Source organism: Equus asinus, chromosome 20, assembly GCF_041296235.1.
Source record: "Equus asinus isolate D_3611 breed Donkey chromosome 20, EquAss-T2T_v2, whole genome shotgun sequence".
Taxonomy (NCBI): domain Eukaryota; kingdom Metazoa; phylum Chordata; class Mammalia; order Perissodactyla; family Equidae; genus Equus; species Equus asinus.
In genome coordinates, this window is record NC_091809.1 from 59,928,697 (window position 1) to 59,944,110 (window position 15,414).

General features: G+C 41.6%; 1 protein-coding gene across 1 annotated transcript in view; it reads left to right on the top strand.

Moving 5' to 3' along the window:
- Positions 1-7,519: 7,519 nt before the first annotated feature.
- LOC106843112 (uncharacterized) overlaps positions 7,520-15,414 on the top strand; it is a 53,694-nt gene continuing 45,799 nt past the window's right edge. The window contains exons 1-2 of the mRNA XM_014860013.3: positions 7,520-8,322; positions 12,596-12,655. Of these exons, the coding sequence (XP_014715499.2) occupies positions 7,535-8,322; positions 12,596-12,655 (848 nt within the window). The 5' untranslated portion in view covers positions 7,520-7,534. The remainder of the gene's footprint in view (positions 8,323-12,595; positions 12,656-15,414) is intronic.

Consider the following 15,414-nt stretch of genomic DNA (forward strand, 5'->3'; position numbering starts at 1 on the left):
ACAGTCCTGTTTCCAAGGTTAACTCCACTAAGATTTAATTCAGTGGATCAGGCAAAAGGCAGCAATGTCTAGATAAAGACTGGGCAATTGGAAACAGATCACTTGATATATCCGGGGGAAGGAATTTGATTGAGTTGTGGATTTCACTCTCCATCATGCAGAGAAATTTGTTTTATTCTTTTCTTCTTCAGGCCTAAGCTCTAAGAGAATCATACTTGTCTTTAGCAGAGTAGAATAATTGTAGAATAGTCAGAGACACATTTTTTAATCATTATTAGACTCACAACTCTAAAATAAGGGATTTTTAAAAAATTTCTTGACATGCAATAAATACTCCTTTTAGAAAAATTGGAAAATTCTGAACAGTGGAAAAGAAAAAGAAAATAGGATCGCCTAGAGTGCCGTGAACCAGAAAAATAACTATTAACCTTTGAGTACTTTTTTCCAGGCTTTCTTTCTAAGAAAAGTGTTTTTCTTTGGTATAAATGGTTGAAATTATAGAATCTGAAAGCTTAAGAAAATTATTACAATTTGGGGGCAAGCTTAAAAAACAGAATAAGGAAAAAAATAGATATGAAGTTCTAGGAATACACCCAAAATACAGTTAGTGTTCCTTCCTGTCAACACACAACCCTCCTAGTCCTGTGACATCCCCTTTGGTGGTATGTTATTACTTACCTATCTGTATAGAAATGTATCATTTGTCTAAGTATAAGAGCTTCAAGGGCTTGGCCACAAGTTATACTATTTTGTTTCTTCCTCCATGCCTCACAGAGCGCTACAAATGCAGTAGATGCTCAGTAAAGAACTTGGGGATGATTTTTACTTATTTCATATCATCTTCAGGGTTAACACTCTTCAGAGTCTCCGTAAGGGATAAATCCAACCCAGGCCCTGCAGGGCTGTCTTGGCAGGGCTTCACATTCTAAGAAACTGACTCAGTAATCAAAGGTAATTTAAAAGTCACTTGAATCTTTACTTCCATTACTGGAAGAATATTAAAGGGAATTCAACTTGTAACCCATAATAGCACTTCTTTAAAACCTCCTTGGCCCCATTCCTGTTGCTTTAATATGTCTCAAGTCCACAGGTGACTCAAAGCTCCAATCTCAAAATCATCACCAAAAATTCTCTCTAAACTTCATCCCTTGTGGGTCTTGGTTTTGCTTTTCTTCCCCTTTCCTTTGACTTCTATCCCTTCTTCCTTCCTGCCAGTAACTCACAGCCATTTGCATCTTCTTGGCATTCACTCTTGTTTCTTCAGCTCAGGCCAACTCTCCTCAGTCTCTGATTCTGCATCAGGAAAGCCCAGGAATAGAGTTGGCACAGTCATTCCCCTCTTGGATGGAGAAACATGAGTGAGGACTGAGGGGAGATGGAGGGGAGGAGGTAGGAGAAATCACAAATGCTTATAATGTCATATCTTGTCTTTTATTCTCATTACACAATGAAATTTTCATATATCATTTACTTAGGGTGGAAAAAAAATTGTGGCAATTATAAGGGTAAAATGATGAAATTTTCTTTGAGTAAGGAGGCCCCTGGCTACCCATCTTCTCTTCTTCTCTTCTTTAGGGTGTCACCTTGAGAACATAATAAGCCTTGTAACAATGGTCTGACTTTTTGATCTTACAAAACAAAGTTGCGGGCCTTCCAATCCTTGAAACCATAAACACTTACTCTGAAATTAGCTCAGAGATCTCTCATAGGTATAATGAGACAATCACAAGGTACATCCTCTTGTCTATCAGGCAGATAAGTTTTCATTTTTATCTCTTCTACTTTTTTATATAAATTTGTGTGAAATCTCTCTAGACTTTGTTGTCACTTTTGTGTTACCTTACATGCATGCTATCACTGATAATGCTCACCCAATACTAAAATTATGTCCTCTCTATTCTCTATCGGTAAAGGGGGGTCTTTGTTGGAGTCTTTCTGTTTTATGTCCTCTACATTATGATGACCCTCCAAAACAACAGTTTCCTCTATTTAACTGTATTTCTTATGTCCTCGCGTCCCTCAGTACAGGTACCATCCAATACTGCTTAGTTACCCCTGTGATCAGGCACATTCCAACAGATGATCATTGAAACTTTTCGTTCTACCTTGGCTATCTCTGTGCATTCTTGATGGAACCTGCTATAGGAGACTCAGAAATGACACAAGGGCAGTGGGACAGAACTCAGAAAGTGTGTGTGAGTATTCTAGGATTATGGGATGTGAAGCTACCACTCACCCAGTTGCTCAAGCTACAAACCCCTATAGGAGTCAGCCTTAATGCCTCTTTCCCTCAACCACCACATCCAATTGACTCTACTTTCAATCCACATCCCAAATCCATTCACTTCTTCCATTTTCACTACTTCTACCCTAGTTCAAGCCACCACACAACAGCCTCCTAATTGTACGCCCTGTTTCTACTCTCGTTCCTTTCAATAGCAGCTGGTGTAATCTTTTAAGTATGTAAATCATAACATGTCACTTGCCAACTCTTGAATGGCTTTCCATCATATTTAAATTAAAATCAAACTCTTCACCTGAAAAGCCATAAACCTCATCTTGGACTTCTTTGTCCTTGCTCACTAAGCCTCAGCCACACTGGCTTTCTTTCTGTTCCCCCAACACACCAAGCTTGGTTGAAATGTACTTCCCCCTGGTTTTCCCATGGCTCCTTTTAAGGACTCAGTTTAACTGTTACCTTCTTAGAGAGGACTTCCTGACTACTTATACTAAAGTAACTACTCATTTGTTCTGCATCACGTTACTGTGTTTTCCTGGCACAACACTTATTTCTAGTTGTTTCCTGCGTGTATGTGTGTGTTTTCAATTGCTCAAACTTTTCTTGAATGAATGAATGGTAAGCCCTGCTCCTCCATTTCCTAGATGTGAGATAGGAAATACAGAACAGGGATCAAGACTCTAAGACCTTAGTTTTTTCTTTTTTTTTTTTTAACATGCTCACAATAGCTATCTTATCTTTTGTCAAGTTCTCAATTTTTGTGGTGTTTAGCAATGAAACTCTTGCCATAGAAGTGTTTATGTTCTGGGACAGCTAGGAAGAATGGCCTGGGAACTTGCAACTAACTCCATATGAAGGTTTGAAGAAATAAAAACACCAAAGATAGGGTAGGTGGCAGTGACTTGAAACAGGAAAGGAAAGTAGGCTGAATCCCTGTAGCCTCCTATGGAGAAGAAACAAAAAGAGTCAAAGTAAAAGCTGGTAAACAACATGGGACTAAACAATGGAAAGGCCCATGGGGCTTCCCTGGGCCACCACCTAAAGCCCTGAACTAAGATCTCATCTTCCTACTGTCCTCAGAGCACAATAAAATCCTGCCCAGAACTGATACTGAATGCTCACCATCACCACTTCTCTCCCAACCAAATCTTTCAGATTCAGATACAGTGCCCCACTCCCTTTTTGAGAAGTCATTCCTTAAAATCTTTAGTCCACCCAGCACTCTTTCTTTTCTGACCTCCTTGTTTCAAAAGGAAAATCCAATTGTGACAGAGTTCACTGTTCTGTGTATTTTTGTTCATTTATCCTTTACCTTTACTTATTTTATTTTTACTTCTGCTCATATCTTAATCTGAGAATCCTATATAGTACTGAACATAAAATAGATACTCAATAAATTTTTTGGATTAATTGAACAGAGTCACACTCTGGCTGAAGTTTGTACTCTGAGGGAAGAAACAAGAAGGAAAAACTAAAAGGAGAGGGAAGAAGAAGGTACAAGGAAAATCAAGGAATTTAGAATATAGGAGAAAGAAAGCAGAGGTATGGAAGAGGGAGGAGGAAGAAACCCAATAAATCACCTTTCCTTGTGAAGAGTTAATCACAGTTTATAACATGTCATTCTGCTAAAATGGAAGTCAACAGGAAATTGACAGAAACAGGGAAATGGCTACAAGCCAACTTACACTCTTGTTAAATCTTTCCACCGTCTTGCTTATTTGTGGCTACCTCACCATCTCAAAGTCAAGCAGATTCTGATTCATTTCTCATGCAAATATTGATTTATCAACAGATTGATTTATACATAGCTAGAGGGTAATTATCTGTGAACATAAAACCAGTTGAACTTCCTTTTATCACTTCTTTTTTTTATTGAGGTATAATTGACATATAACATTATGTTAGTTTCAGGTATATAACAATGATTCAATATTTGCATATATTACAAAGTGATCGTCACAATAACTCCAGTAACCATCTGTTACCTCTTTTTAAATGAATAAAAGTTTACTGTGGGATATAAGTAAGTTTCAGCGGGAAAACATGAAATCTCTACATCTTTTGTACAGTCATCACAGAAGCAGCGTCTGCCATTCCTATCTAGAAACCAATCCACTTTTAAATACTCATTGTGCTCTGTCATTTTAAGAGGGAGTAAATCTGTGTTATTCACTGCTATTCCCCAGCACCTACTATAGTGCCTGGTGTATGTCATGTGTTCCATAAATTTTTGGATACTGACTGATTGAATAAATGAATGAATGATGGTTCCAACCTCTGGTCTACCCTTACATGACCCTTAGTCAAAGACACAGACACATGGGAAATATAGGATGGATGAAAAAAGACATCTTTGAGGGAGAAGAGTACCAGAGTTTTACTGCTCTGTTTATCTCCACCCAAAGTCTATGGAAAATGCTTTCTTTATAATGGGAAGTGTGTTAGACATTCTGGTACAAAGATGAAGACACAGGCCCTGGCTCCAATGTGTGCTTTCCCATTATCACATCTTAGCATCTATCACACTCTACTGTAATTGTCTATGTATCTGTCTTGCCACTGGACTGGAAGCTCTGTGAGGATGTTGTCCATCACATAGTAAGCATTGACCAAATAGTTGGTAAATCCTCCAATGGAGGTTGTAGCCTACTGGGGGAAAAAGACACAATCAACTCTATAAAGTCAGGATCCTTAGTGAGAAAGAAAAGCTGACTCTTGCTGATGTAGCAGGAAAGGAGTATGTTGAAGATATTGTGTAGCTCTCAGAATTGTTGGAAGGTGTAGAGAATCATGACAGAGGCTAAGCCTCCAGGAATAATGCACGAAACCACTGCAGAACAAGTCCAGTAAGGAAACTGTCCTCATTATACCTCCCCACCAATGCCACTTCTGCATCAGCAACTCAATCTTGCAACCACTGAGAAACTGCTGTTGCCGTTAGTGCTGCCAACAAAGCTAGCCACTTCTGCTGCTATTTGTATCAGCAAAACTGTAAGCTCCATACAGAGCATGTTTCCCCTGGTTGCTGATGGCTGAATTTAAGTTTCACATGGATGAGACGATTGGCCGAGCCTAGGTCATATTCTTGAGCCTAACTGCAAGGGAGGCTGGAAATTTAAGTTCTAAATAAAGGAAAGTTATTCAAAAAAATGATGGTTAACCATATGACAACTGTCCATTGTACTGTAGCAATATGTGACAGGAGCTAAACCGGAAACATGCGTTCAGACATAGTCTTTTGTTCTCATAGAACTTGTATCCTTGTAGGAGAGACAAATACACATATAAATGAGTATAATGATGGATAGTGCTAGATGCTGCAAAGACAAATAAAACTGTGAGGTAGGGTATTCAAGAAAGGCTTTTCCGAGAGAAGAGGAGAGATCTAAATGATGTAAGGGAACAGCACGCATTGGTTTGGCATTTCTAAAAAACCACAAGGAGGCTGGAGATGAGTAACTGAGTGGGGAGAGAGGGTAGAAAATGAGGTTGGAAGAGCAGCCAAGGCCCATGTCATACAGGCCCTTGCAGGGCGTGATTTTGGACTTGGGAAGGTGGCAGGGGAATGGCATGATCTGACATATTTTAAAAGGATCACACTGGCTGCTGTGTGAAGAACAGATTATAGGGGAAGAGCGTAGAAGTGGGGCGACCAAGTGGATCAAAGTATGAGGAGATGGATAAGAGCACTAAAATCTGCCCTTTGGGCTGGGGAGAAGGTGAGCTATAAAGTGAATCTTGAGAGATGAGTAAAAACTGCCCAGTATCAGAGGTCAGAGTGCATCTTGGGCAAAGGGAAAAGCCAGAGCAAAGACACAGGGGTATGGAAGGCCCTGGAATGTTTGCAGAACTTTGAGTAGCCTGGTGAAGTTAGAGAGAGGGATTCAGACACAGGCTGGGAAGGCAGGAGAGAGCTAGACTGCGAAGGCCTTCCACGGTGTTCTTTTAACTTTTCATGTCACCAAAGCAGAATGTTGATGCAGTGATGGGGTCAGAGCCTGAGACAAAACGGGGGCTAGATCTTCTCCCAGGGAGTCCAAACCTCCCATAAGAGTTCCTGAGAGGGCAGAAAAGACACAGTTCCTTGCCCCTTTCCCCACTCCTCAGAGTAGAGAAAACATGGTCAAACCACAGTTCTGTGCTGTTGCTATCAAAGCAAAGCTGGGCACGTCCACTCACCTCTGAGGTATGGACAACGGAAGAATCAGCAGAGAAGATCTGAGCAGTCTCCATCAAGGTCAGTCCCAGGAGAAACTGTCAAGCAGACATCTTGTCTTCCATACTTTCTCATTTGACTTCTCATATTCCACCCCAGATTTCCAGGTAGACATATACTGAGATACAAAGGAAGCGTTAGATATGGGTTAGTGAAGAGAATGGAGGAGGGCATTTCAGAAAGAGAGAACACTGTACACAAATGCCAGGAACCAGAAAGCACTCTCATTCACGGGCAGCCAAACCAAGGCTAGAAAGACAGGTTGGGCCTGGATTGTGAAATGTTTGGACAATAGGGAAGGCAGTCACCAGAACAATTTGTTCCTAACCCAGATTCCCCAATTAAAGAGTAACCAAAAGCTAAATACGTAGTGCTTGCTTTTCGCACATGGTGGATGCCAGAGAGTGTTCTCTGGTTTGGTTCAATCGATAGGTGGAAGTCTATAAATTTAGGACAGATTGCCCCAGGTGACTTTTGTGATCGGTCATGTCCATATTAATATAGACTTACCTGAGAACAGAAAGTATTGTCTCTCACAACATTTTGGGTGGAATTTAACTGTGACATTGTGGCCTTTACATCATGAAGTCTGTGACAGATGCCAAAGATCTGCAACATTCAGAGCACAGCAGGTGGAGGATTCACTGTGACTTTAAGTGCCCTGGATGCTCTGTCTGCCATCGCAGCTCAATTTTTGTGGCTCTTCTGCATCAGCCACGGTTGCTACAGGTCACTTCAGAGTTCTTAGCAGAAACAAGATGCAGGCTTTAGAAGCACATCAAGTCAGGATAGGTGTGTAGAACTGGCTCCAAAGGCTTAAGAGAGACTTACACAAAAACTATGCAAAACAGGTTATTCCATCTGAACTGGGACAGCAGCTACCAAGGACAGATGAGGCTAGGTTAGACTTGTGTGCTCCCAACCTTGGTGGCCATACTTGCGTGTGAAAACCTACCAACTCTTCTGTTCTCCCTCTACCCCTACCCACTCCATTACTTTTTGCGCACAGAATGTATCTTTATCTAGAGATGCAGGTAACCGGTGGAAGAGGATGAGGTACAATTTGGGGTATAGAGATCATGGGTGTTTCCCGTACGAACTTAAGCAATGAATTTGTCGAGGTTGCCCTCCCTCCACACTTAGGCTGGGTCACTGGAAAGGAAAGAGCTGACGGCCAGGACCCCTCAGAGGAAATCCTATCCACTCGAGTTTCTCTCCCCGACCTCTCTGTTTTGCTGCCCCGCCTGCAACTTTCCCCTCTCACTCTGAGCCGCATGCAACCCCGGGCCCCACTTGAAAACTACTCTTCAAAGACTTCCTTCCGGGCCCAGCGAAGCCCGACATGTTCGGTATCCGGAAAGGCAGCGGTACTCGCTTTGATGCAAGAGAACAAAACTGCCATTTCGGAAGAGAAAGGAAACTGCTCGAGGGTCCTGGGGCTCAGGGGCGCGCGTCAGAGAGGGAGGCAGAGGAGAATCACACCGCCCGGCCCCGCAAACCCTGCCCGCGCGCCGGCCCCGCCCCAAGCCCCGCCCCCGCGCGCCGGCCCCGCCCCGTCCCGCAGCTCGGGCTTGGCGAGCGACGCCCGGTCCAGGCTCGGCTCCCGCTCCGTATTTGGTCATTGGGGGGGCAGGCGGCGCGAGGGGAGGCGTGCGCGGCGGAAGGGGACGCGGAGCGGGCCCCGGTGTGCAGAGGGGCCGCTCTTCCTAGCGCCGCCGCCACCTTGGTTGGGGACCCACGAGGCCGCTGCGTCCTGCCCTCAGAACAATGGGACTCGGCGCGCGAGGTGGCTGGGCCGTGGTGATGCTGGGGGCGCTGCTGCTGCTAGCCCTGCTGAAGGTCGCCGTGGACAGCTCAGACCAGGAGAGTAAGTGGCCGCGGGGGTCGCCAGTCCCCATCCAGGGAGGAGGCGCGCCGCCAGGCGGGAGTTCCAAGTTGGGATCTGGTTGTGCCGAAAGTTCTGCATGTCTTAAGCCAATTGCACTGGGCAGACCTGGAGGTGACTGGATGGGGCTGGGGGAAACTGAGGCTCCAGCCGGTTGACCACCTGCTTTAGAAATTGTCCGGTCCTTTCCCCTCAGTTTTTCCGCAAGCGGTGGTCGCAGGCCTGGAGGAGTGCGTGCAACCTGTTGAGTTACTCGAAGGATGAGCCTTCCGCGGAGGTTTGAAATGAGTTGTTACAGCCTTTGCCTGAAGTTAATGTTTTTTGGGAGGTTCGAGTTTATCTAAGGCTTCCTTTTGTAAACAACATTAGGTGGATTGAAAAATATGTCTACCGATTCCTGCGGAAACATGTCTACCAGTTAGTTGGGGGAACCGTTCAGTCGTCTCCCCGGCGTTTTATCGTCTGTATAATAGCTCACAAGTGATTTCTAGTCTTAAGGTTCCCCAGACTCTTAAAATTAAGACTTTGGGGCTAACGTGGCTGGTTGGGAGCTTTTGGGGAGCGTACCCTGCCCTCCTGGGCGCAGGTGAGGCTTATGCCCCTGTGGATGCTCGCCTTCCGCCCCTCGTGTGCCATAAACACAGGCATCAGCTGTGCAGCCTTAAGGTCACAGCTTCACGGTCGTCAGGAGCCCACGACCTTATCGTCAATAAGGCCATACAAAATGATTTTGACATTTCTGGGGGGGCGGGGGGGACACGGCGGGGGATGGGTGGTGGTTCCTTTAGACCTTTTCTTTAAAAAGTCTTTTTTGGATAAGGCCAGAAAACTGGGATTTGCTGTGTAAATTCCGTTTTCTCTTTGTCAGCTATTATAGAAGTCAGGTCACTGGGTAGTGGTCAGTAAATAGGATAAGTTACTTTAAGTGACCCAAGTTTTTCATGTTTTTAAATTCTATCCATCCGCTGTGTATTTAGCCTTAGATTAGTTTTATCTAGCAAGAGATAAAGACAGCAGTTTGTAAAACCAGACGGTTCAGGCACAACACCTGCTTTTGTTAGAATAATCTAGGTGAATTACACAATAACTATTTTTGTTTTGCTGAATTTTTTTTTATTTGCTTTGCTGAATTGTGCATGTGACAAACTGGCTTTATGGACACAATTTTGAGATCATTTAAGAAAAGAATGATCAGTAAATCATGTCCATGATTTTTTCAGTATTATGAGATGTTTTATTGTAAAACTGAACAATCTGGAATGGAACAGTATATCTTGGTGCTAATTTTATACCAATTTTTATGGAGGAGGTCTCCATTTTTAAAAATTTGTTAATTTGTGAAAGTAAACATTTTTATTTCTCTAGTGAATTACTGATTAGAGAAATTGAGTGTCCTTGCTTTTCTTTCTTTTGCCCTCATAACACAGTTATTTTTTTTTTTTTGCCCTATTTTAATACCCACTGTTGGACTGTTCTGTTTATCACTTAATGTCTCGCTAGAGGTAGTGCTATTTGAAAAACTTGGAATGAATGTTCTACTATAGGAGAGCCTTCATTTCATGAACTAGTATAACCAACAGGAGCTGGAATCCATTTCTACAGACTATAATATCACCTTGAAACTAGAGTAAAAGAAGAGGATTTCTCAAAAAAGCAAATAAATGTTGTCCTAGTCTTCATATGCAGCGTGTAATCTGTATAAGGTGTCACTATGAGGTACAGTGATTTTTAACAACCGTGCTAAGAGCTTATATAGCTAATTTTTACCAGGCACTTTTCTCATGTACCTCATGCTATGCTAATTGAGGTCATACATGGTCCCATTGGAGCCTCATAGTATTATCCCCATTTTATAGATGAGGAAATTATGGCTTAGATGTTACCTAACTTATTCAAAGTAAAACAACTAATACATGTTGGATTTCAGAGACCAGAATCCAAACTCTCAATTAACCGTTTTGCCACTAAGCCACATTAGGTGATGTTGGCTCTTCAAGTAGACAATGCTTAAACCCACAATACTGCCATTGCCCAGGATATTGTGGGGGGAGGTAAAAATGTTACTGAAATTCTTTTAAAATATCCTTCACAGTCTGCTGCTTAGTTTCATAAATATCCTCAGCTGGAGGAGTGGGGAGACTGTGAACAAGTTAGCAAACCAGCAAACAAGATAGACTGTGGTAGTACAATGAAAGACATAAGGGTGGGGAAGGAGAGGCTATTAATCAGGACTCTTGGTGGCAAGTGACAGAAACTTGTTCACTTTGAACAACCTTGGGGGAAAGAAGGGACTGTATTGACTCTTTAACTGAAAAGCCCAGGAGTTAAGGTGGCTTCAGAAATGCTGTATTCAAGAATTCAGATAGGTTGCCAGGAGATGGCCACTTCCAGCTCTCTTGATTACATCTATCAAATCTCAGGCAAGCCGTGGTTAAAGTGTTCTCAGGCTGTGGGGAGCGGGGGTGGTGGGTGGGGTGGACATGACTCCAAATAACAGGGACTTTCTAAAGCGAGTCCCAGGCTTCAAAAGCCACCATAATGGGTAGTCAATTAGGAGATGAAATTAATCCTTAGTAAGTCTATGCCACTTCATGAATTTAACTTTCTTTTCTTCCATTCAGTGCATTCTATTCTAATGCTTGGTCTTTCTGTCAAGTAAAGCATCGGCCTCCTTATACTTATGTTGTCCATGACATTGTCTCTTAGGATGCAAAAACAGGGCCTGCCCACCGTAGGTGTTTCATAAGTATTTATTGCAAAAAAGAGAAAAGGTGCTAGCACTAGAAAGAGCTAGAAAGGTCATCCGCTTCTGTCTTCTTCCTCAAGCAAAAAAGAAAAAGATAGGTTGCCAGGAAATCAACCCTCATAAAAGTAATAACAGCAGGGAGAGAGAACCAGGAGGCTCTTGTAGTAGTCCAGGTGAAAGATCTGATAGTGCTGATAGTGCATGAATGTAGAGAGAAGTGCATGGATTCTAGATCTATTCACAGAGAGGGAACTGAAATCACTTGCTAATGCATTGGGTGGTGGAGTGAGAAAGAGGGAAGAATCAAAGGATGATCTCTTGGTTTGAGGGTTGAACAACTGGTTATAGCAACAACTGGGAAGACTGGGGGAACAGCAGGTTTACAGTAGAAAATCAGTAGTTTTGTTTTGGCTCTCACATGTACACGCTTTGGAATCAAACAGCCTGGTCCGCATCCAGACTGCCACTTATTAGCCTGGGTGGGCTTCTCTGGGCCTCAGTTCCTGTCACTGCAGAACTATATTCTTGTCTCAGAATTGTTGGGAGGGTTAGGTAAGCTAATACAAGTTACATGTTCCCCAGGAGGCCTGGCATGTAGTAAGCTCTTCACAATATTATCAGTTATTTGATACTACTGCTAGATACATCTGAATAGTCTACTGATCTTGATCTTTTTCCAGTTTAATCTTCACACCATATCCTTCTGTGATAAATGGATTGTAGTTCCATCAAGAGGAGGAAATTTGCACACACAGTAGAGATGGATCCTTCCAAGTTGCTATTGCTTACTTTTCTTTGTTCTTTGAGGGGTTTTTTTTGGTGGGAGAGGGCTGTCTTTGTGAAAAGTACACAATGATACACTTGCTCTCTTCCTATGTGGTGTATGTATTTAATCTTCCATTACACAAAGACCCAAGGTGAATAAACCACTCTGAGAAGTTGCTTAACTGAGGCATAGAATTCTTCTAAACCTTCCCAAATTTTAAGGTATTAGTTAAAAATTAAAAGAATCATACTGAGAAGGCTTGCAATTAAAAATGAAAATCCTGCCCACTTCGTCTTCTCTCCATTGTGTCAAGTTAGGGGTTTTGGTGCTACAAGACCTAGGGGCACCCATGAATAAAAAGGGCCCCTCCCAGGATGGTCCACTCCACTCAGAAGAGCAGTGTTGTCAGTAGCAGAAATCGACTTCTCTCTTACCAGTCACCGTGTCCTCATGTGGGTGAATGAACCTTGGCAAAAGCTAATGTAGTCAGTCAGTGGCTGGTACATAGTACTATGTAAGTGTTTTTTACATAAGCTATATGTTTTCTGTCTTGGAAAATCTGTCAATACAGTCCTAGATTTACTGATAGTTTCAAGGTACGTTTCATAGCAACAGTGGCAAAAGTGGAACTTCCTGTGGAATAATTTACCCTCCCCCACACCACCACCTCCGAACATATTGCTAGTGTTCTTGGTTAAATATTAAATGTCCTTTCATCACAGGATATTTCTTTATTTTTATAGGATTTTCAAGCAGCACAGTGAGATCTATGGTCCCACAGAACACCAGTACTACATCACCAGGTGAGTTTAAAAAGGTTCAAGAAATGGATTTTCATCTGTCTAGGATACGTGAAATGATATTAGCCAGGAAAGTGCATGAAAGCTGGTACACTGATCTGTTTTAACCATGAGTTACTCACTCATGAGTCCCTAAAGCCTACCTCACGGGCTGCCCTTACTAGGCATCATAAATAATGGTCCCCTGGATGAACAGTCTTTCTCAGTCTAGCAAAGATGTGAATACATTCTAAAACTAAAAGCATGTTGAAATTTCAGGCTGAGTTTTGAAGCACAGTTTTGGGTGTGAAGGTTTTGCACTCTGCCTGCAGATGTGAAATATGAATATGTAAGTCTGCTGGTTTTTCTGGTGAAACAAGTCACTCTAAGCTAGTCAGCCACAGAAGCCTTCATTTGCCTTGGCCAACTCTAGGGAGACCCTCCTTACATTTCAACCATCAGTCAGACTTCATCCCACCATCTTCCCTGTTGAAACAATTGGTGAGATGCTTTCCTTGTGCTTTTAGTGTGGGACAAATGGCTTTCTTCTTTGGAATTCTGAGTTCACTAGCATGGAAAGATAAAGGAACCAGGCTGATGTCATAAATATCAGTAGTAAACCGTCAAGACATGTTTCTTGTAAGCATTATTTAGGTTGTCTTCTTACTATCCTTATTTTTCAGAGTTAACTGAAGTAGAAACTAGCCAAAGGTACAAGATCCTATCACTAGACCCATTTTCTCTACTTTTATTCAACCCACATTTATTGAGTGTCTCTAATGTGCTGACACATTCCACGTGCTGAGGATACAAAACGGACCAAGCCCTGACTTTTTAGAGTTATTTTTTGTTTTTTTTTATTTCATTATGAAAAAATATCCACAACATAAAATTTAGGATGTTAACCGTTTTTAAGTGTGCAGTTCAGTGGCATTGAGTACATTTACATTGTTGTGCAATTTTGTGCCATTTTTACTCTTGTGGGAGTCCCAGTGCTCCACGTAGTTCATATTGTCAGTTTACCTCTGTGCTTTTCATCCTTTCTGCCTTCCCTACTGGTTTCTGGCTGGAGGTAGTCAGGATATACTTTTATTTTAGTTTTAATAATTCCACAGAAAAATTTTCATTGGGGGGAGAAAAAGAATAGATAGACTACCCTGAAATGTAATAGTGATTATTGTTGGACAGTTGTGGGTGGGTTTTTTTTTTCAATATTAGATTATTAGGTGTTTTTTCCTTTTGACGTTTATTGAATCTCATTCTGTACTGCTGAACTTTAATTTCGTATAAACCAAGGAGGTAGAAGAAAGGTAAAGGTAACAACAATAGTATTAAGAGCCAGTGTTTCTTGAATCCCTACAATGTATAAGACTCTTCTCGTGCATTTCATAATCGAACAGTGGTGAGGCCGGTGTGGTTCTGTTTTACACAGGGGGAAACTGAAACTTAGCCCCAACACAGAGTTGAGAAACTTGCCCAAGATCACATGGCGTATTCAGAGTTTGAAACTCAGTTTCTTGGATTCTAAAACCTGTGACCCTTCACCACACTTCCTAAAACTGCCGTGTGGCCTTACCTTTAAAAACCGCTTCTCAGTGAAGAAATACCACCGACATCAACCATGAACGTTTGTTAAAGATCAGTGCTGTGCTTTAAGGACAGCTCCAGAGTAAGTGGGATGATTTCAGATGCCCCTTCTAGCCCAGGAAAATTTATTGAGAAAAAAAGAAATCATTGCCCCAAAATTTTTTTCTAAGGAGACTGGATAATACACTATTATAAAAATTTTTTGTTGTTCCATGTGTAACACTTCCCCTAACTGTTATATTCCTCTTATATCCTCTTTGAATCTTGAAAACCCTTATGTAACTTGTTGAATTTGTGTATGTTTGTAGGACATGATGCTTAATATTTTCTCTTTTATAGTAACAGACCCTTCTAATTGTTGAAACATTGTGTTTTGAACATATTGTTTAACAATTTATTTGGTGCTATTTATTTAATGCAGTTTATTTGGCACCAATCCCAAAAGGAATGTAACATCTTTCTTTGGCAAACGCTCATATGATGTGTATTCCAGGAACGTATTGTTGGAAAAAGTGGAGACTGCCAGCAATACTGCTTACAACATCAGCGGCCTGTCACTTTTATAGGACTCACCACAGTAGATTCAACAAATCCTTTTTCTCCGTTTTCTTTGTTTTTTTAGCCTTCATCTAAGTTCCTTGAGAGTGATATCTATGATTTCTTCATCCTAGCACCTGGCACTATGCCTGGTATGTAATAGGTGTGCACACATGTTGGTTGAACTGAATTGTGGAACCAAATACATATTTTGTAGTTACTAACTAACCTTATCAAAGAATCACTAGATACATTTTGCAGACATGACTGCTTTATGCTTCAATCTTATCCATTATTATAGCTGATTTTTTTTTCGTCTATAGAGTAAGATAGATACTTGAGGTCAACAAAACAGGAATTGAGGTTACTTTCCAATTGTTCCACTGAATTGTATATAACAGTTCTGTTTTTTTATAGGCTCTAATCATTATTTGAGGATAGGCATACTTTTGACATTCTTTTCTGCAGGGACTTGTTTGATGCATTTTCAGCTTATATAGGAAATAATTTCCCCCATTTCTTATATAGTGAGAGAGTTTATAGTGTAGGGTCCGTGGATGGATAAATTTATTCTTTATAGTGCAAGGAGGACACATGCCCAGATTATTTTTCATAATGGGTTTGAGCAAGGATACAAGGGAATGTGACGTGGTCCAGAA